General features: G+C 40.5%; 3 protein-coding genes across 4 annotated transcripts in view; 1 reads left to right on the top strand and 2 right to left on the bottom strand.

Moving 5' to 3' along the window:
* LOC110439461 (uncharacterized) overlaps positions 1–23817 on the top strand; it is a 1085403-nt gene that overhangs the window by 52588 nt on the left and 1008998 nt on the right. The gene's annotated exons all lie outside the window — the stretch shown is intronic.
* On the bottom strand, positions 12574–19016 carry LOC108183672 (uncharacterized). Its single transcript, XM_068219966.2, has 2 exons — positions 19004–19016; positions 12574–14100 (listed from the first exon to the last, which is right to left on the bottom strand). The coding sequence occupies exons 1-2, from the start codon at positions 19014–19016 to the stop codon at positions 13049–13051; spliced, it is 1065 nt and encodes a 354-aa protein (XP_068076067.2). The 3' UTR covers positions 12574–13048.
* Positions 18764–23817, bottom strand: part of LOC137490922 (protein NLRC3) — a 59448-nt gene continuing 54394 nt past the window's right edge. For both annotated transcript variants that reach the window (XM_073947450.1, XM_068219915.1), the window contains 2 exons: positions 20973–21019; positions 18764–20887 (listed from right to left, as the gene is read on the bottom strand). In XM_073947450.1, the coding sequence (XP_073803551.1) occupies positions 20367–20887; positions 20973–21019 (568 nt within the window). In that variant the 3' untranslated portion in view covers positions 18764–20366. The remainder of the gene's footprint in view (positions 20888–20972; positions 21020–23817) is intronic.

The following is a 23817-nucleotide window of genomic DNA, read 5'->3' as shown; positions in this document are numbered from 1 at the left end:
TCTGAATGTGTGAATAAAAGACCAACTTTACCTCAATAAATCACATTATTAGCCAACGACTATCAAAGTACAATAGTCACAGTCAAATAAACCGTGCTAATGTTGTTTAAGTCATTCTTATGCGCCATTTCAGAGCCAGTATTTAAAGTAGCCAAAATTAACAAATGTACGAATATGAAGCAACTTTACCTCAATTTATAAATCAATTCATGACTATTGTGCAGTTGTTGTTGTTTTAATATTTAAGTTATAATGAGTTAACAAAGGTTAAATGTAATATATGATAATATATGATATATACTTTGTCAAGTGACATTATATATATTAACTAAGATACTGAGTTAGTACTAAAAACGTTTGCTGACAGTGAAGGGTCAAATGTCATTTGTGTAATGAAAGTCAGCATTTTAATAATAAAAATAAATGAACACAACCAATCCTTAAAAAACAATCTAAACCACCTCTTGAAGAAACCTGTTTTGAGCAGCTTTTCTTCCTGTTTAACTGGAAGGTCTGCTTTAACTTTACTTTTGATTTCGTGACTCTGACTCTGTTCAGAGTTATATTTAATGCTGAATCATTATAAACTATTGAGTCAGTCTGATATAGAAGAGCACAAACACTTTAAAGGGATTAAAAATAAAGCTTTTAGACACAGTGTTTAAATGAGTGTGTTTGACTCAGTGTTTAATCTGTGTTTGAGGATTTGATCTTCAGGATCAGACATTTAAATCACACTCACACATATAAACCCTTCATCATCTCCACAAATCAGCATAATGTAGAAGTGTTAAACTCACATGCAGAAGTACAGACGCTCTTGTGCAGCAGGAACACAATCTGAGCTCTTTCACTCTTTCACTTCACTAAAACACACCTGTGTGATCTACAGGTGTATCCTGAAATATTATTGGCTCCACAGAGTGACACTGACATGAATATTCATGAGATTCTCCTGACTGTGGGCGTGTCCTTGAGACAACACAAACCACTGGAGCTGAAGATATCTGTGCAGATTCTCTGAGCACGAGTGTGTTGAAGCAAGATTTAGAGAAGGTGTTTGAGATGAAATCTGAGAGGTCTCTGAAGAATATTTAGAGCAATGTTGAACCTATAAAATAAGATTAGAGATTTATATATAAATGAGTACACCTCATACAGATCTCTCTGCTATATTATTATTAATTTCTATAGGACGCTGTTCAATAATATTCAATAAGTGTGTTTATACAATAGATTAGTCAGTACCAAAGGCAAAACTGAACTAACTGAACAAAATAACTGAAGATCACAGTGAAGAGAAACAGCACACACAAATGAATAATGTTTAACCAGAGGAAAAATCAAGAAAACCATTAAACTGTATTACATTCAGTTGAAATGTTGTAGTTTGTCTTTTATTTATTGTTTGCAACACATAATTTAAATGTACATGTGTTATCTCTCTATTTCTGAAGGGGTTTCCAAACTTATTTTAATCAATATATCTGTTTATCGATACTCGCTATTACAATACGGATGTTTACTATTTTGTATGGTCATTTCTCAAAATTCAGGATGAATGACAATAAAAATATAAATAATTTTCCTCAGTAACTAAGACAAAGTTTTGACGTGTCTTGGTTGTGAGAAATGAATTAATATTATTAGTAAAATCAAACTTAGCAGCTCTTATTTATTTGTTCTTTTTATTATATGTTTAAAAGTAAACATAACATTAGGGAATACATATGCATATCAAAATATTCTTCATCATTTAAATAATATTTTTATTCATTTTAATGCTTGTGAATGACTGAACCACAAATAATAAATAGTCAAATTAAATCAGAGGAGATGATTGTGCAAAATATTCTATTAATAATGTATGTAAAATGAATTTTTTTTCATGTTTTGTCCAATATCTCAAGAATTGGTGACATGTTTAGATATACAGTTGAAGTCAGAATTATTAGCCCCCCCTGAATTATTAGTACCCGTTTATTTTTTCCCCTATTTCTGTTCAACAGAGAGTAGATTTCTTCAACACATTTCTAAACATTATAGTTTTAATAACACATCTCTAATAACTGATTTATTTTATCTTTGCCATGATGACTGTCTTTGCCATATTTTTCAAGACACTTCTATGCAGCTTAAAGTGACATTTAAAGGCTTAACTAGGTTAATTATTACACACATTTTTCTCATTTTAGTTATCACTAAGAGTTATTAAGTGCGCTTTTACTACAGGAAATGCACATATACACACATTTTTATGCACATATGTTAAAGGAGGAGCATATGTTGACTGTTTTACTTGCTTTTCTATTTTTAGACTTAGAAATCTTTAGAATCACTTTTATATTCATTTGAATCTCTTTTTCTAGCACCATGAAGAGAGGATTTGCTTTTCCTAAACTTGTATTTATGCATGTGAAGTTTACATAATAATATAATAAAGTTTATAATAAAACCAGCATCTTTTAAAGAGCAATGCTCAACATAAAAACCCCAAATCACATGTTCATAAGATAAGGAAAATTGTGTTAAAATTTAATTAGCAATAAAAGCTTCAACATTAATCAAAAATTTTGGAGTATATTGGCAAAACCAGAATCAATGTAAAAATAACTTCATTAAAGCTTTCACAAAAACAGCATTCAGACTCAATATTAGTTTTACACAGACATTTTTTTTTAATGGGATAAACTCTATGAAGTCAGAAGCTTAAATCCAGAGAAACATATACTGACTGAGGTCTGGTCAGGTTTAGGAGGATAAACAGAAAGCGCTGATGTACAAACACTGCTTTTGTACAGCATGTGTAGACCAGCAGGTATTGCCCCAGTCAGTATCGTAAACTCCTGTAATGGAGGAATTGTGTATCTTGTGATAAATTCTGTAAGTGTAAATAATGTTCCTTCATTATCAAATAATTGATTCACTAATATTAGTCCGTTGTTATATCGATTGTGAAAAAATAGCGATTTATTTTTATACAGGATATTGACATTATTCCAAATAAGAAAACCATGAGGAGGAGTTGTGTTTATAAAGCTCCATGTTGGAAGCACTTGTTAGTGAAGTATAGAGAGTTTGATTAGGAGTTTTTCAATTGAATAATTACACATTAAAATAAATTCTAAAACCCCCATATGAGAGAAATGAAACAGGGGGTAATATTACAGATAGATGAAGTATTTAGAAGAAATTTTTTTCCTCTATCGCACACTGCGCCTCGTGCACTGGCTTTTGTTGTTGTTTGTGTTCGTCACAACTGAAATAGCGAGAAACGAGTGTCCAGATGTTTACTAGCTTATATTATATAATGTACTGTTCATGATCGCGCTTGCTAGATGCCTTTTTTTCCTCTATTGCGCACTGTGAAGACTCTTGCTGAAATGGCCGGGGTTGACGGGGGGCTTAGATGAACTCCAATCAACCATGTGGCCAATGGGGGGGTGGGGGGGGTGGGGGGGTGGGGGGGTGGGAGGGGGGTTGGGGTTGGACTGACTGTTAATCAGGCTAGCAGAAAGGAAAAAAAAGGTGGCTGGGTCATGCCCTCACCCTTCAGTGGATGTGGGTTGATGGCTGGCGAGTCATCTGGGCTTCTTTGGAGTGCATTTGGCTAGGACGTGTCTTAAAGGCATCAGGTGACCACCTTCCTAGAGTCTGGATTTGTTGCTGTTGTAGGGTCCACCCAGTTGGTCCAATGACGGTATCCACTGGTGGATGAAGGTTCACTGCATGTTCGGTCTTTCGAGTGCACAATGTTGATTTATATTAAACTTAGCTCATATCTGACTCCAATTTTAGTATGAGGTGGTTTAGAATATTAATATATTTATCCTCGTTATATCTGACTCCAATTATAAAACATTGAGAAGGTTATTTTGTTTCCGTTCACATTAATTTAGATTATGATTGAATATTCTTTTGATTTGTTATTATACCTTATTCTCATTTACTCAGATTCCGATAGCATCCCGAGTCTTGCACCAGCCGGGTATACAATCTCTTAATACAAGCTTGTCAGTCTTGGTCATTAAACAGAGGCGATTAACCACTCTCCTAAAAAGGCAGAACCCTACTTACTCAATTTAGGAGATTTTTATGTGGTCCCCATAGATCTGTTATCTACTTAATAAAGACAAAGTATTTTAATAATAATCGCACAGGATTATAAGTTTGTAGATGAAGGCCTAAATATCCACATTTAAAGTAGTTTCAACAATATTTTGTTGTTCTAAATAGTTGGCCTTATACAGTCTAAGTATACTTGAATTAATGCCAATTTGTTAGTCGGATCTCTAACAACATTGTAAAGCGTGCCACGCTGCTCCGTCTAACATGTTTTAGTCCGTTACTAACCTGTACAGTGGCTTGTAGTGCTATGGACAACAACATTTACCAGTGATAATAACACAAGGTTCAAAACATAATTTATTAGTCAGGTAAATTTATTATGCCAAATTCAATGAGTTAATTCATAAACGATCAGAGATGTATAAAGTACTAGAGAACCATACTTAAGTAAAAGTACAAGTGCTTTATCAAAAATTGACTTGAGTAGAAGTAGAAGTGCTCTTTAAGCACCATACTTAAGTGGAAGTACAAAAGTATTCAACATTTTTTGTACTTAAGTATTGCAAGTAGTTTATTTTAAAATTTACTACTCAAGTACTGAAAGTAAAAGTACAAGTATTGTGTAATGTAGTTATTAAAGAAAGCAGTCAAAATACACTAATTGTTTTGTTTATTTTAAAAATCTTTTAAAATAATTCAGCAGAACGAAAAGAAACATGGCTTATGATACTGTTTTTCTCTGTAAATATTTTCTATGGTACAAGAGCTCACATCGTCAGGCCCTTTTACCAGAAAATGCCTTCACTGATGAGATCATTCAGCCTGTTCACTCACATACATACTCTCTCTCTCTCTCTCTCTCTCTCTCTGTCATACACACACACACACACACACACACACACACTGCCCTGCACACACCTAAATGTACACTCTCTCCCCACTCTCACACATTCATACACTCTCACACACACAGTTCTCTCTCTATCTCTCTCTTTCACACACACATTTTTGTGAATTGTGGGGACATTACATAGGTTGCAATTGTTTTTACACTCTCTTACACACACACACACACACACACACACACACACACACACACACAGGTAAAATCACACTGTTGTTTTCTCTTATTCACACATTATTCACTCTCACTCACACACACACTCACACTTTGGGAGTTTTGAAGTTTGATTGGTTAATACCACAATAAACAGGAGTTCTGTCTTCTGGAAGCACTCGTGAAACTAAACTAAACAAGCAAACTAAATCCTGCTTCACTAATTCACTTGATTTTGATTGTATTGTAAAAAAACAGGAAAATGTGTGTATTACTGTGTTAAATGAAAATCTGAAATATTTTATGGCTTATGGCTATGATTTAGTAATAATTTTTATTTATTTTTATTATGTTTTTAATGAAATTGGTCTTACAGTTCATATTTTCTGTAGTATATTTATTAATTCTGGTACTTTTACCATAAACCAACATCTCAACCATTTGGTAGAGGCTGATATTTTAGAAATAATGTGATGTGTTGAATAAAAATGCACTGATTGTGTTAACTAGCAACATTAGGAGTTAAGAAATGCAATCAAAAAAATTTCTATTGCTTTTGTCTTGGTGTGACAGTTAAAGGGTTTTTTTTAAATACAATTTTGTCCTTTAATACAGCAGTCAGATATACAAACTGTGCCCTTAATTTGACCTGCTCAAAGAAAACACTCTTTCTGGATGTATCAAACAAAACTCATGCACAGAAGACAGCATGAGCATTTACAGCTAATAAACTCATGTCAATATTATCCCGCCTGCTTTTTGAGCGCTGACAGGTGGGTCTTACACGGCTATGCGCTGTTCACCCATGGCGGGAACAATACGCGATTATCACAGGTAATAGACACAGTGGAGAAAACTTAATTGCACATGAGACACGCTCATGTCTGGATCCACAGCTTTAACAGCTAAGAATATAGGAAAAGTTACCTTACAAACTGGCCAGCGGGTCAAATGTCCAAAGTGAGATAGCGAGAGATAGGCAGGGGTGAAGTTTTACAACATTTCTCCCTAATAGTAAACTAGCGGGTGGTATGCTGTGCCGCCTCGCCCTCGCGCCTCCGTCCTTCGCCATAGTATTGCGACATCGCGCACAGGAGATAAATGACGTCATCACGTAATAACCGGTTATGACCTATTACTGAACTGATATCAATCATTTTGACACCCCTAGTAACGAGTAACAATGCAGCACATAAAAAATCTATCGGAGTAAAAGTATTAAACTCATGGAAAATATGTACTTAAGTAAAAGTGGAAGTAGGAGAAAAAAGTAATACTCTAGTAAAGTACAGATACTGCCTTTTAGTACTTAAGTACAGTAGTGAAGTAGTTCTACTTCGTTACTATACATCTCTGTAAACGATCAATACAAAACATCAAATTATCAAAGACAAATCCAAGATGAAAAGATGCATATCCTGACTTTGAAATATACATAACATGGAGCAGGCCCTATGTTATGGGCTGATCTGGTTAGGCAGAATCGCCCTGAGCCTTTCTCAAACCTTACCTTAAATAATCCAAGAATTCCCTCAAGGAAGGGGGTGTGTGTATAACAAAAGGCATTCACACTTAGTGGAAAAGTCACACCCTTCACAGTGGTTCAAAAGATGCCTGAAGTTAAATATTTATTGTTTTGATTATATCTATTTCTGAGAGAATGAGACCATTGTACCAATCGCACTGAGACATTTCAAATGATATCAAACATGATAGTTAAAGTCAGTTTGGTTAATCTAGAACATTCAAACATTGAAATGACCATATGTGTGAGATGGGGTGGATGAAGCCGAGTTTCAGCGGGCTCAGATGCAAATGCAGCAGGAACTGGTTTTTCCCGCATTCCCACCTGCTGGGTTGTGGAGTCACCAGTCTCTGTTTTCAGCTCATGTTTTGAATGGTCAAAGATATCAAAATATTTGCAATATTTCAACTCTTACACTGTAAAAGCTCTTTGTGCATCTGTGATGGCTGCTTATATTTTGAAAAATAGTATACAGAAATGAGAGAAAGTAATTCAACACCTTTAATACATTTTTTAAGACTCTTTCGACACATTTAAAGACCTTATAACCGCTTTTCAACCAGAAATGCTGGCGAGATTTATCTTATAGAATATTTACAAAATATTAAATGTAAGAAATTAATCCAAACTAAAACACTCGTATACGGAAAACATGTATATAAAAAACTAGCCGATTCGAAAGGTTGTCACCTATAGAGCTGCAAAATAATGGTGTTGCAGTAAACAAGCAGCAAGCTGTCAAATCTTAGTAGAATTCTACTGATTACATAACTACCTAGTATTCTGATATTCACAGCTTGAATACAGTCAAACTTTAGCATACAAAGATACCTTGTACAAAAATTAATTTTATTACCTTCCAAAGGAATATAAGATTTTCTAATACTTTAAAGGCCCCCAAACTTCTCTATATTGACTTATCAACTCCCAACACCCTCTAAGCCCCCACAGATGCCCTGTTTATAAGTGACTGGGAGAAGCCTGTGTGGCAAAGAACTGCTATAAAGCATCTCTAAATCAGAATTGTGTTACTTTGTGTCATCTATAAATAGAGAAGGGTGTGTGTGGGGGTGGGGGGGTGCAGAGGGAGAATAAGGCTCGGCGGAGCAATTCTGCTGTTACAGAGGTGCAATGGTAGTCAGCATTGGAGCATTATGAGTGCTTAATATAGTCAATAGTGATATGAAGAGTAAATAAAAGAGGGGCACAGCTATAGCGCCGCTGCAGTGGTGCTTTAGGTGAATGTAACTTGGCAGGGCGTCTCCTCTACTGTTGCAGAGGTGCACTGGTAGTCAGTGTAGTATAGTCATGCATGTTCCCGTAAGAATGTAAAGCCCTGTCGTTAGTGATATGTAGAGGTGAGAGTAAATAAGGGGTCGGCTAGAACGTCGCTGCAGTTGCGCTATATGGGATTGTAGCTCAGCTAAGCGTCTCTGCTGCTGCAGAGGTGCAGTGGGTCCGTGTGGAGGCAATGTGTGCTCCTGCATAAGCATATGCTGCTGTATTTATGCAGGGGAGTGTGATGATACTGGTATGGGAAGCTTATATATGAGCTTGATTAGAGCGTTGCTGCTACGGCAATTGAAATTTGTGTGACCCCTAAATGGGTCAGAGCTGGTGAATAAGAGTGAATGGAAGTAAGGAATAATTGGAGTTTGGAGGGAAAATTAAAGGAAGAAAAGAGGGAAAGAGGCCTAGAAATGCATGTAGGTGGAGGTCTGCTGGAGAGGATCAGCTGGGCTTCCCTGATAAGGTTTTACTCTCTTGAGGTATAAAAAGCTAAGAGGGTTTGAAATGGGTGTGTGTGTGTGTTTGGTGGTGGTGGGGGGGCGGGGGGAGTTTTTCATCCTGCAGTTAATCAGCTATGCTGTGGTATAATGTTGGATGAAATTTTGATGTTAGCTCAGAACATCTCAAAACCAAAGTCTAGAGTGAATATGGCATTAAGGGTGTGGGCTGAAGATGAATTTGCATACGTGAATCAGAAACATTTCCATTCAATAAATGTGCAAATAAAATATGATGCACAGACTTATTAATGATTCCTATTTGTCTTCTTTGTGATAAATAGTAGGCAAAATCTTATATGCAAAATGAGTTCATCAGACGCTGGATTCGAAGGGTTGAGTTCATGCTCCTGCATTTTACGAGCTGCGCCACAGAGACAGTTATGAGTACTGCAACATTTTACACATATAAATCACACTTTTTCCTGTTTACTACATTCAGTGCGATGTTCAGACCCAACTGTGTTAACCGCATCAGCTAAACTCTCCCACTCAATTTATTTATTTTTGTTATTAATTCCGGTGGACAAACAAATAACACCAAATAACACCGTTTTTCTCCGGTCTACCTCCGAAAGGAGCACCTCTAATTCACATTCTGTTCAAAGTTTCTCGTTTCGCATGCTTTTGCCATTGCTTTTACCTTTGGTTTTGCCAAAGTAGAGTCATTAGCATATTCAGGAGGCAGGGAGGGGTTTTGTGCTCATGCATGTTGCGCTCAGTTTTACGTTCATTTGGATGTACAAAAGAATATGCGTGGGATTTAGCGTACGCAGTGTTTCATACATCTGAATTTCATACTTCTGAAAAATGTACACATTTACAGCTTTGTGCGTACGCAACATTTTAGTATGATTTCCACGCAAGTCTTCGTACATGAGGCCCCTAATGTGCCAGCGTCTTGCGGGGATTCAGGCTTGATTGCAGGTGAAGTTTTGAGGAGAGCAGGGTTCTGGCTGGAGGAGTTGTTGTTTGTTTGTTTGTTTTTCATGTCGGAAGGTTAAATGATGCTGAAGCATAGGTTAAATGCTGGAGCGTTTAAAGAGGGAAGCATTCTTCCAAAACGAAGATGGAGCAATAAGGAGAAAGTGAACCATTTATATTAAGCTAGGATCACTCTGATTGGATTACTACTGATAACGGATGTGTGGCCAGCAGTGCTCAATCATATCACGTGCTCCTCTCGAAATTAGTTTATGAAACATCTCTTAAGCTGCATCGAATGAGCGAAACTCTGTAGACACTAATCAGATTTGTACGGTTTCGCTCCTGTGTGAATCCTCTATTGTGTTTTCAGATGTGTTAAGTGATTAAACCTCTTGTCACATTGTAAACACTTGTGCGGTCTCTCCAGTGTGAATCGTCTCGTGCAGTTAAAATTTTGGAGCTGTAATAAAAGTCTTCTCACACTCAAAGCACATATACTCTTTCACACCAGTGTGGATCTTCATGTGGTCATTAAGGTTTGCTGATTGGTTGAAACTCTTCCCACACTGAGTAGATGTCAATTGTTTCCCTCCAGTGTGGGTCTTCATGCGTTTATTAAGGTCTGAGGAGTTGCTGAAACTCTTTCCACACCGAAGCTGCAATCACATTAGAGTTTTAGCATGGAAAATTCTGTTGTACGGCACTGCAAAAAGGGGCGGGATTAAACAAGATTTTTAGACCTTAAAAAGGAGAGCGTTTGGTTCATATTTTATATTTCTGTCCAGAGAAGTCATGTTTTGATCTTCGATAGGTCTCACACTGTCAAGTGATGTGATTTCGCAGGTCAGAGTTCACCAAGCTTGAACTTGAGTGAATGGTTTCTCTACAGTACGGCTCATCATGTTTTAGGGAATCAACCTACATTTTAAGATCGATCAGGGTTTATTAGCTTATTTCAATGTACCGGATCTTAAAGATTTGAATCATTGATTTGACTCAATTGAGTCAGACTGAATCAGGTTAAAAGATTCACACTTTATTTACCATTTGTCCTGCAAATAGAAGTCATCGTATCTTACCAATCTTGTTAATATTATTTATGTGGCCAACGATAATAACATAACACAGTATTGAGTTAACTTTTAGCAAGGTAACAAGATCTACAGCTCGAGGCAATGACTTAGAAACACATAAACAAGAACACAATTCTTACAAAATGAGAACAAAGATTTATTGAGCTACACTACGATACATGAAACTAACTACGTAATAAGCAAACAAACAAACTCGCACACACACATACACACAGAGGCAGGTTAGAGGATATAAAATGATTTGACAACCATCCTAAATTAATTCTAATACTTCTAACAAGATCTTAGAATAACACCTGAGAAACCACAAAAGCAGAGATATGGCTTATCTTTAACTGTTTACGATCAATCTGCCCCAGATCAGTAAGAGACAACGTCTGTTTGTTACTTGCACTTTTGCTGAAGATGAATCTCCCTCGCCAGCTGGCCTTGGGGAAACACGGTGCTCCTGATTGGCTGGTGGCTTCTGTGACGTCCTTGGAATTCCCTCGCTCGTGGGTGGGTAGTTTTGGGTTACTGAGGTGACAGACTGCTGAAAGTCGGTTTGCGGAAGTTCGTGCGGTTTCAAAGCAAAGTTTCTTTGTTGCAGGGTGTTTTTAAGTGACCTGGTCTGATCCATCCCTATGGCACTGTCTGCCAATGAGCAGTTGCCATGAAGGGCGGGGCCACACCGTGGGCCCACGTAGAAAGGGTCAATCATTAACAGACTGCATGTAGATTTTACATGGTAAAACTCTTGCAAGATTGAAACTATCTTAAATAAAATGTTACAAGACAAATACTGTTTGTACTACTAGTTCTCATTTACACCAACATAGGGCTGGGCGATTTGGCAAAAAAAAAAAATCTAGGTTTTTTTATAAAGTTTGACCGATTCACGATTTCGATTTTTTTTTTTATTGTGTTACTAGTCTTCTCAAAACATTACAACAACATGACTGAAGTAACACTCTCTTTAAAAGTAACTTAAACCATCTGGTTAAGGAACATTGTATTTTTAATGGCCATGTCATACAAAAATCGGTCAAGGTGTAAAAAAATGTTAAACAAATTAACGAGTTAAATAGCGTTGCTGACGATTTGAATAAGAAATATTTGTGTAAATATTGCACTTGCAGGAATACAGAGGGATTTTTTGCATGTTTTGCTGAGCCTCGGAAAGATTGGCTGTCAGCTCGGTTTTGACTTTTTCTTCTGATTAAATGACAGGTTGTAATGATGCAGCCTTTTTCTTAAAAGAAAAAAGGACTGAACATGGAAACTGTAAAGCCTAATTTAACCTAATGTGTGAAGTTGTGGACGCAAAGCAGGAGCAAAAACAAGTACCAGATGTGTGTCTAATATAAATTAATATATTTAATATATTTTTCTTTTTTTCCCCTTTTAAATACCGATCATTTGATGTGCTTTGCTCCACTCTCTGTATCATGCTGCCTGATCTGTCTTGTTTTCAACTTGGTCCGCTAAATGACGTCATGGGGGCGGGTACTTTCCTTTTCACTGCTACTGGCCCTCTCCTCTGCTTGTGTTCAAACCAAAAGATCGGCGCAGTTTTTCACATGGCAGGCTTTTACATCCTTCAAACATGTTGAGATCGAGTTTATCGACTTGATAAGGTAATATGTCTTGACAATACACACAGACGTGACTCAGACTAATGCAAAGTAAAATCCTACATGACTTCACGCTTTAACAGGCAGTCAAGCAGGTCGCACACCAGAAGCGCCGCGACACATGACAGTTTAAAGTATCACACACCAGACGCGCACATTCGCATAATATTTAACATGAAACTAATCAGATGGCGCTCTGTGGCGCGGCTGAAATATGACCTGCGTCCTGAATCGTGGTGCGGCGAGTCACCGAGAGGCGCTTCTGGTGTGCTTCCAGCTTCATACAGAGTGAACCAAAGCGCATTGGTGCCATTATAATGTATTAAATATATATATATATATATATTTTTTTTTAAATCGCAATTTCTCAATTTGATTCAAAATTAAATCGTCTGAAAACGTAAATTCGAATTAATCGAAAAAAATTTTTGAAAAATCGCCCAGCCTTACATCAACAGATTGCAAATGTCACTACCTTTCATTCAAGACCAGATATCATACATTTCAGACAAATACAGATCAATTTATTCTGCTTTAAGGGTTAAAACAACACATCGATTAACCTGGTTGGTTGAAATAACCACAGCATATGAGGAACATTATGGTTTATTATTTAAAGATACATCTGCCTTAGTTCTAACATTTTAAAAGATTGTCTTTCATTTGTATGCATTAATGTTTCTAGAGATTTTTTGTCTCTACAAAATTGTGCATCTGACAGGATGTGCCCAAAGCACATGACCATGTAGAGGAGTCATTTAAAAGTCTTGTGAGGCGGTTCCTGCTGAAAATCCTGTAAAGCCCCTTTATTAAGTTTAAATCATTTACTAATTTTGCTGAAGGGTACCTGGAACATCTGCGGCCAAAGTATTGGTCAGAATAACTCAAAATCAATTGGTGCTTTGTTATCGTGATGGTTTAAGCCCTTAAGCCTGTTCAATGACTGAGACAATTTGCAGATGCCCAAGATTTCAGATTCAACTCGTGTTGACCACTGCAATATGCCCATGAGTTCCTTCAACGTGTTTATAAAAGAATGATGATTTGCTAAAACTCTCCCCACACTGAGTGCATGTGAATGGTTTCTCTCCAGTGTGGATCATCATGTGATAATTAAAGGATGATGATTGGATGAAACTCTTCCCGCACTGAGTGCATGTGAATGGTTTCTCTCCAGTGTGGATCTTTATGTGTTGATTAAGGTGTGATGAGCAGTTAAAACTTTTTCCACAATGAGTGCATGTGAATGGTTTCTCTCCAGTGTGGACCCTCATGTGTTGATTAAGGGATGATGACTGGATGAAACTCTTCCCGCACTGAGTGCATGTGAATGGTTTCTCTCCAGTGTGGATCTTCATGTGTTGATTAAGGTGTGATGAGCAGTTAAAAGTCTTCCCACACTGAGTGCATGTGAATGGTTTCTCTCCAGTGTGGATCATCATGTGATAATTAAGGTGTGATGATCTGTTGAAACTCTTCCCACACTGAGTGCATGTGAATGGTTTTTCTCCAGTGTGGATCATCATGTGATAATTAAGGTGTGATAATCTGTTGAAACTCTTCCCACACTGAGTGCATGTGAATGGTTTAGCTCCAGTGTGGATCCTCATGTGGTGATTAAGGTTTGATGATTGGTTGAAACCCTTCCCACACTGAGTGCATGTGAATGGTTTCTCTCCAGTGTGGATCATCATGTGATAATTAAGGTGTGATGATCTGTTGAAACTCTTCCCACACTGAGTGCATGTGAATGGTTTAGCTCCAGTGTGGATCATCATGTGGTGATTAAGGTTTGATGATTGGTTGAAACTCTTCCCACATTGAGTGCATGTGAATGGTTTCTCTCCAGTGTGGATCATCATGTGAATCTTAAGTTTGGATTTGCTTGCCAAACTCTTTCCACACTGAGTGCAGGTGAAACGATTCTTGTCTCTCCTTTTTAAAACACCATCAGTCTGTAAATGAGTTTTTTCCTCAATTTTGACATGATGTTTCTCCTCTTTACTCCCCTCATTCTCTTCAATTAGGTCTGAAATAAATAAAACATTAGTTTTCATTAAGTCTTAATACTCTCATCAAAAGCTGAAAAGTGAAAAGACACTGGAAACGTTCGAGGTTACTAAAGTAACCCTTCGTTCCCCGAGGAGGGGAACGGAAGCACTATAAGTGGATTTGATGTTCTAAATCCACGTATGGGAGGATTCGGTTCAGAAGCCGCTCGTCTGAAAGAGTATTGAACGGGCCAATGAAAGCAATGAATTGGCAGCGCAAGCCTGCGCAGGTGTACTGCATAGCCAATTAACTGAGCATATAAGCACACCTGGCGCCAGCAGACGCTATCCTTTTTAAGCTGAAGAGACTTTTAACAGCTAAGGGACAGTCATTATGGCGACGGAGTATAGTGCTTCCGTTCCCCTCCTCGGGGAACGAAGGGTTACTTTAGTAACCTCGAACGTTCCCCTTCGGGGGAAACTCCAGCACTATAAGTGGATTTGATTTTCTAAATCCACGTATGGGAGCCCATTGAAAGCGCCATAATGACTGCACCTTACCAACACCCATCATGAGAGGGCAGTCAGGCAAGGGTGACGCACTTAACCGTGGCGGAAAAGCATATGGGGATCACCAGCGGGGATGGCCATAGCAGGCACCTATACCCAAAACACGGACTGACCAGCGGGCAGACCTACAACGTAGTGGGCCAGCAAGTGACTCCTCCGCTGAGTCACTGCTGGGGGCCTCGGAGGAATCTGCAGGGCTCACCGAATGGGGAACTTTACTGACAGACAGGAGGGTGCACATCTCTCCGTGTTCGGGAAAAAAAGGCACCGCAAGCGTGCTACAACACCTACCGAGTTGTTTCCTCAATCACCAAAGGTCCCTAACACCCTTGAGGAAACCGGCTCCACTCGCAGATTATAAAACCTTGCAAATGTGTTGGGTGTCGCCCAGCCCGCATCTCTACAAATGTCTGTTAAAGAAGCGCCGCGCGCACACGCCCAAGAGGATGCAACGCTCCGAGTGGAGTGCGCACGCACTCCCGGGGGGAATGGCTGACCTCTGCTCAAATAAGCACATGAAATGGCCTCCACAATCCAGTGGGATAAACGTTGTTTAGACACGGCACTTCCCTGCTGCCGTCCGCCATAACACACAAAGAGCTGCTCAGAAGATCTAAAGTTCTGAGTACGGTCCACATAAATGCGCAGGGCATGAACTGGACAAAGTAAGGACAGGGCTGGGTCTGCCTCCTCCGGGGGCAGCGCTTGCAGGGTTACTACCTGATCTCTAAAGGGAGTGGTAGGAACTTTGGGCACATAACCCGGGTGGGGTCTTAGGATAACGTGAGAAAAATCCGGCCCGAATTCCAGGCACGAGTCACTGACCGAAAATGCCTCCAGGTCCCCGACCCTCTTAATGAAGGCCAACGCGACCAGCAGAGCTGTCTTCAGGGACAGAAATCTTAAAGATACTGTATGTAGTTGCTCGAAGGGATCAAATCGCAGGCTCGTGAGAACGAGGGCGAGATCCCAAGAGGGCGTGAGAGGGGGGCGAGTTGGATTAATTCGCCTAGCGCCTCTGAGGAACCGGATGATGAGGTTATGCTTTCCCACGGTGCCGCCAACCACCGCGTCATGATGAGCGGAGATGGCGGCAACGTAAACCTTGAGAGTGGAGGGCGACAGCCTACTGTCCAGCTTCTCTTGAAGGAAAGAGAGCACAACACTGATCTGGCAAGATCAGGGGTCTTCTCAGCGAGAGACACACCACTTCACTTCAGGGCATAGGCGCGCCTCGTGGAGGGGGCTCTAGCCTGAGTGATGGTATCAACCACCGCGGGCGGCAGGTTACCGAAGTCTTCCTCGCGTCTATGGACCACACGTGGAGGTTCCAGAGATCAGGGCGAGGGTGCCAGATGGTGCCTTGTCCCTGAGAAAGTAGGTCCTTTCTCAAAGGTATCTGCCATGGGAGGGCCGTCGCGAGGAGGGAGAGCTCTGATATCCAGGTCTGGTTGGGCCAGAGGGGCGCAACTAACAGAACCTGTTCCTCGTCCTCCCTGACCTTGCACATTAACTGCGCGATCAAGCTCACTGGGGGAAACGCATACTTGCATATGCCCCGAGGCCAGCTGTGGGCCAGTGCATCCGTGCCGAGAGAGCCCTTGGTCAGGGAATAAAACAACTGGCAATGAGCGTTCTCGGGGGAAGCAAACAGATCGATCTGGGCCTCCCCGAATCGCGCACGATGGACGCTCTCGCGAGCGAGGTCATGCCTACAGCGCGCGCGCGCGATCAGTTCTCTCCGCTCGCTCGCTGGTTCTTCTCTCTGCTCGCGCGAAACAGATTTGATTTTTGTCAGTCCTGGGGCGGGACTTGGTGTACTTGTTATCTCTAACGCTATTGGCTACTCTGCCTTTCCGGAAGTTAGCCGGGATTGGACGCAGGTAAGCTAGTTTCCCCGTTAAATAAAAATATATAGGATATCTTATCATAATGTCACAATGTGAAACTAATAGACTCACTTTCTCAGTAATAATAGGTGGAGACTTACTTTCAATAATGAGATATTTCTTGTAATAATTAATCTCATAATAATGCCTATTCTTACCATCATGACCAAGTCATATAATGACATATCAAAATAATGAGATATATTTCTGTAACAAACTTTATTACTTTGGAGAGAAAGAGAGAGTTATACCATGTGGCAAAAGATCTCTCCATTAAACAGAAATTGGGAAAAAAATATACATGGGCTAATAATTCAGGACGAATAATTCAGACTTTAAATGTGTGTTTTGAACCATTTGATGAAGTTTAGCACCTACATTTAAACTAAACTCAAGCCAAATTTATGAACATGAACTCACGTGTTCAAATTTATAAAAATCTTTTTTTTCTTAGACTCATTGTCCTTGACTCATTTTCTTATGAAGAACAAGTCAGAATAAATTGGATGGACAATAGTATACAAAATAGGCTACACATGCATGAAGTGCATAAAGTACAAAGGTTTATAGTAAATATATTGCCATTAGTCATTCCACTAAACAGTTAAAGTCAGAATTATTAGCCCGCCTGAATTATTAGCCCCCTGTTTATTTTTATCCTAATTTTTATTTAATTGAGAGATTTTTTTCAAACATTTCTAAACATAATAGTTTTAATAACTCATTTCTAATAACTGATTTATATTATCTTTGCCATTATGATAGTAAATAATATTTGACTAGATATTCTTCAAGACACTTCTATACAGCTTACAGTGACATTTAAAGGCTTAACTAGATTAATTAGGCAGGTTAGGGTAATTAGGCAAGTTATTGTATAACGATGATTTGTTCTGTAAACTTTTGAAAAAAATAAATAGGTTAAAGAGGCTAATAATATGGACCTTAAAGTGTGTTTTTTAAAAAATTAAAAACTACTTTTATTCTAGATAAAATAAAACAAGAAATAAGTGGGATAATAATTCTGACTTCAACTGCATATGTGACCTTTAAGATGTGGGCATGTTGTATGAAAAAGTGGTATTTGTATGCCTCTGAATTGGAATAATGTAATGGATAGTGAGTAAAGCCAAACGAAGACTGTAGAAATTAAATTGTTGCTCAATAGGTGGCGATAAACACCCATCTGAATGTCTGTCACTGTATTCTTTATGTTTGATTGGGCTAATCATTTTTGATTGAAGTCTTTATATGCAGGTTATTCAATCATTAACTAAAAATGAGATTGAAAAATAAAAATTATATATATATATATATATATATATATATATATATATATATATATATATATATATATATATATATTTTTTTTTTTTTTTTTTTTTTTTCCACTGATCTATATTACAAAAAAATTTAATAATTATAATAATATACAAAGCTGCACTGCACATCTGCATTGTATGGAAAGATCTAAAAACCAAACAAACTCTTCTGAAGACAATATTTCCTAGAAAGATCAACCCCAAGTGTCATAATGAGCTCTGCTGTTGTGGTTAATAATGAAGTAAAATACAACAAACCAGACAAGTGCTGCACGGGACAAATCAAATGGGTTCAGAAAGTCATGTTACAAGAATGCAAGTCATTATTTTAGAAGATTAATTATCATCATTTGACTGTTTCTCGAGATTGAATCCTCATAAAGTTCTCAGAAAGTTTCTTATGATTATGACTTGCAAATTGTATATATATTTAATGGCGTGATCTTTTAACCTGCGTCCAATCCCGGAACTTCCGGAAAGGCAGAGTAGCCAATAGCGTTAGAGATAACAAGTACACCAAGTCCCGCCCCAGGACTGACAAAAATCAAAACTGTTTCGCGCGAGCAGAGAGAAGAACCAGCAAGCGAGAGGAGAGAACTGATCGCGTGCGCGTGCTGTAGGCATGACCTCGCTCACGAGAGCGTCCACCTTGCGCACAGATGATGATGTGCGCGCGCGGGACTTGTTTTCTCGCGCTGGATCAGTTGAGCACACGCATGAAGATCCCCTGTGCGCTCGCGAGCTGTAGTTTTCTCGCGTGTAGACCTGTAATCTGCTCACGGTTCACTTCTCCTCGCGCGCAAACATCACCGCTGCGCTCGATTAATATTGGCATTGATTTGCCGTCATATACAAAAATCTATTTGTAATAAAGTTCACGGCCATTTGGCCGCCGGGAAGAAAGAGGCGGAGAACCGACGCAGGTTTAAATTATTTATTAATAACAGGGACGGCAGCTCCTCATGGAGACTGCCGTCTAAACAAAAACAAATGGATGGCAGCTCCTCATGGAGACTGCAGTCAAACTGAAAGCAAAAGTAACACAATATGCCCGGGCCCGGTCCTCTCTCGCCTTTCTCTGCCATCGTTCCTCCTCTTATAGTCCAGAGCTCCTTATGTGTGATTCAAGGCCGTTGCGCACCACAGGTGCATCCACTTACGCGGCGGCCTCATTCCGTTCCCACGGCTCTCGGCCACACCCCCTCACCACATACTGTAACACGGTTCTTTGTGTGGGAAGAAGACAGGGTCGGTGTTGAGGTAAGTGACAATTTTTATTATTATTTGCAATGTGTCAACGACAGCTCCCAATGTGCTGGTTGTCGCTCGGCTCTCTCTGCCATCGTTCCACCTTTTATAGTCCAGAGCTCCTTCCGTGTGATTCGAGGCCGGGGCGCACCACAGGTGCATCCACTTACGCGGTGACCTCATTCCGTTCCCACGGCTCTCGGCCACGCCCCCTCGCCACTCTATTCAGCAAAAATAGTATTTAAGTAAAGTCTTTTTTTTCTTTCGCTCAGCCGAGCCTTCTGTTGCTGTGTGAAGCAGCCTCCGTCAGTCACCTTTTCTTTCCCCACCCCTTGCTTCTGAATGTCATACATGCGCGCATGCACTGCGGTCTCATGAGGAAACGCAGCTTTTTGACATAAAGGTCTTCTTGTTCCCAAATACAAATACTTTTTTTTAAGTATTTGTTTGAAATAAGTATTTGTAAAACACACCCTATTCGTGCCTTTCCGAATACCGTATTCGGGTTCGGCTCTACCCCTAGGGTGCACGTTATCCATCTGTTATTCATAAATCATTCTCAGTTTATGTTGTTTACGAGGCTTGGATGAAGTGGACAGGTAAGAAGGTCACGTGACATACATTTTGCAATACTTAGGACTACTCTTCTGTATAGTACATTAGGTTAAGGGCGAGCGCCACCCCTTGTACTTTTTGGATAGATAGATAGATAGATAGATAGATAGATAGATAGATAGATAGATAGATAGAGAAAACAGTCAGGACTCGGAAGACTCTTCGCATGTTAATTATATTGTTTACACATAGTTGGTTTGCTAGATGCTTCTGGGGAGTTAGATTTAGTTTGAGTTTTGTTCTTTTCATATCTTTAGCGCCGCCCGCATCCCTTCTGCCAGCTCTGCTGTTTTGTCCCATCTTTGTATTTGTCTCAGTGTTGTATGTATTGTAAATGGTATATATTTGCTTTACTTAATGTTTCTTTATTTTGGACTAATTCGTTGTTTTCGTTCACTTTTGGGAATTGTAAATAAAGTCACATATTTTTGGTATTACTTTGGTTGTCTTGCACTTATTCACTGTTTGTATAAATATATTTTAATTACCTATAAATGTCAAACACCACCATCACCTAGACTAACATCAGAGGTATGTAACTCTGGCCAAAGTATCCAACTGCTGTTTACATTTCAGTGAGGATGAATTATAAATATTTTTTTTGTGGCACACATCTCTGCTACTGACTGATCCTGCAGAGGATTGTGGGTAAATCTCTGCTCAGTTTCTCAGTTTCACTGTTGATCCACGCTCAACCCAGAACCCAGGATAGAGTGGCTCAGTGAATGTGGTCTGGACTGAGTGGATGATGCTCATTGTGTCTCTATAGATGTTGTAGAAGATAAGAGTTCCTGCACTGTGATCCACAAACACTCCTATTCTACTGATCTGCTTTAATGGGAGATCAGTGTATTTGTTATTGTGTATGAAATAGAGTCTGCCATCATAGAAGGTTAAAGTCCAGGACTGAGCATTACGTCCAAACCAATGGTTATTACTGTCTACTTTCCTGTTGATTCTCTTATATGACACTGCTATATCCACATCTCCACTGCAGTCAATCTCCCAGTAACAGCGTCCACACACACTCTCTCTGCTCAACACATAAAAATGATGAATAAATCTGTCTGGATGATCAGGATACGGCTGTTTCTCTCCCACACGGGTCAGCTTTCTGTTCTCCTCAGACAGAATGAGTTCAGGGTGTGCTGTGTTTGGATCCAGTGTGAGGAAACAGGCATCTGAACACAAGAACACACACATTTATAACCACAACAACACTCACTACAGCAGTGTTCATGTGTGTGTGTGTGTGTGTAGACGTACATTTGCGTGGTCCTGCTGAAATCCTCTTCTCTCCTCCATGATCCAGACTGTAAACACACACAGATTGCCCTTCAGTCAGTAACACACTGCACACACGTGAAGTTTCATAAACTAATTTCGAGAGGAGCACGTGATATGATTGTGCACCGCTGGCCACTCATCCTTAATCAGTAATAATCCAATCAGAATGATCCTAGTATAAATGGATCACTTTCTCCTCATTTTCATTTTGGAAGACTGCTTCCTGCTACAAATGCTCCAGCATTTAAACTACGCTTCAGCATCATTCAACCTTCTGGCATGGAAGAACAAACAATCAACAACAACAACAACAACAACTTCTCCAACCAGAACCCCGCTCTCCTCAAAACTCCAGCAGCTGCCTCGCCAGCAATCGAGCCAGAATCCCCGCAAGAAGCCGGCATATCAACTCTTCCATCTTCTACTTCATCTGCTCCTCACTACACAAGCCACAACCTCGTCTAAACTTATGACGCCGGCGATTCAAGCCACTGGAGAGAAGCCGAACTCACAGATCACCTAACGTTAGCGGTCCACTTTCGGTAATGTGCATGCTTTAGAGGGAAGTCTGGCGAGATCAGCGTGAATAGAACGCTTTAAATGAAGAACTCACCTCTCAGCCTCCCGCTGGTCAGCAGATCCATTACATTCCCACAGCCGAAATAGTTCGAAGGCAAATGACAAGGCAATCTAATCCATAAACATATGTCCACAACACCTTCATTCGTCGATATACATCCATGAAAAGGTGCACTGATATCCAAACCAGTTGCTGGTGAGAGTGGAGCCATACTTTCACGCATAAACATTGTAGCGATCTGATCTACAAAATGGCCGCCGGCCTTTGCACTCTGAACTCTTGACCGTGACTCCAAGGAGCCAATAGCTTAAAGGGGAAGTATCACCATCCAATGAGCTTTCCAAAACTGGAGACGGTCCCGCCTTCTCTCCCGACAAATTCATGAATGGACTGCGTGCAGAGACTTTGATTCCGGCCAAATAAGCTTAAGATTTCCAATCATGTTGTGATTACAGACATGTTACTTATCATGGATGGAGTAAAGCCATGATAAACGTTCGAGGTTACTAAAGTAACCCTTCGTTCCCCGAGGAGGGGAACGGAAGCACTATAAGTGGATTTGATTATAAAAATCCACACATTGGGAGGTTCGGGTTCAGAAGCTACTCGTCTGAAAGAGTATTGAACGGGCCAATTAAGAATGAATTGGCAGCGCAAGCCTGCGCAGGTGAGCGGAATAAGCAATCAACTGAGTATATAAGCTCACCTGGCGCCAGCAGACGCTATCCTTTTTAAGCTTTTTAAGAGACTTTTAACAGCTAAGGGAGAGTCATTATGGCGACGGAGTATAGTGCTTCCGTTCCCCTCCTCGGGGAACGAAGGGTTACTTTAGTAACCTCGAACGTTCCCCTTCGGGGGGAACTCCAGCACTATAAGTGGATTTGATTGTTAAAATCCACGCATTGGGAGCCCATTGAAAGCGCCATAATGACTGCACCTTACCAACACCCACCATGAAAGAGCGGTCAGGCAAGCGTGACGCACCCAGATCACGAGAGGCGTGGTCCTCCAACGTGCCCTTGGCCCTAACTTATCCTACTTCAAAAGAAGTTTTACGGAATAGGTATCTTTTTTGGGAGTCGCTAGCGTCTAGATAATTCTAGGAATACACGACAGTACGTTGGGAAGCGTGCCATCCCAGTAGGGAGGACGCTGCGGAGACCATTCGCACCCAATAGGGGGAAACAAATGGAATTACATATGGACTAACCCTGAAAAGGGGGAGTGCGCATAAAAGGTGGTTAGCAGATAGGGAAAGCACGGGTCCGCCCAGGGGGGGAAGTTAACCATGGCGGAAAAAGCATATGGGGATCACCAGCGGGGATCGGCCATAGCAGGCACCTATACCCAAAACGCGGGCTGACCAGCGGGCAGACCTACTACGTAATGGGCCAGCAAGTGACTCCTCCGCTGAGTCAGTGCTGGGGGCCTCCGAGGAATCTGCAGGGCTCACCAAATGGGGAACTTTACTGACAGACAGAAGGGTGCACATCTCTCCGTGTTAGGGAAAAAAGGCACCGCAAGCGTGTACAACACCTACCGAGTTGTTTCCTCAATCACCAAAGGTACCTAACACCCTTGAGGAAACCGGCTCCACTCGCAGATTATAAAATCTTGCAAATGTGTTGGGTGTCGCCCAGCCCGCAGCTCTACAAATGTCTGTTAAAGAAGCGCTACGCGCACACGCCCAAGAGGATGCAACGCTCCGAGTGGAGTGCGCATGCACTCCTGGGGGGCGCGGCTGGCCTCTGCTCAAATAAGCACATGAAATGGCCTCCACAATCCAGTGGGATAAACGTTGTTTAGACACTGCACTTCCCTGCTGCCGTCCGCCATAACAGACAAAGAGCTGCTCAGAAGATCTAAAGTTCTGAGTACGGTCCACATAAATGCGCAGAGCGCGAACTGGACAAAGTAAGGACAGGGCTGGGTCTGCCTCCTCCGGGGGCAGCGCTTGCAGGGTTACTACCTGATCTCTAAAAGGAGTGGTAGGAACTTTGGGCACATAACCCGGGCGGGGTCTCAGAATAACGTGAGAAAATCCCGGCCCGAATTCCAGGCACGAGTCACTGACCGAAAATGCCTCCAGGTCCCCGACCCTCTTAATGGAGGCCAACGCGACCAGCAGAGCTGTCTTCAGGGACAGAAATCTTAAAGATACTGTATCAAGTGGCTCGAAGGGATCAAATCGCAGGCTCGTGAGAACGAGGGCGAGATCCCAAGAGGGCGTGAGAGGGGGGCAAG

The sequence above is a fragment of the Danio rerio genome, chromosome 4 (assembly GCF_049306965.1).
Source record: "Danio rerio strain Tuebingen ecotype United States chromosome 4, GRCz12tu, whole genome shotgun sequence".
Taxonomy (NCBI): Eukaryota; Metazoa; Chordata; class Actinopteri; order Cypriniformes; family Danionidae; genus Danio; species Danio rerio.
Note: the sequence above shows the minus strand (reverse complement) of the source record. Positions and strands in the feature narration are given on the sequence as shown.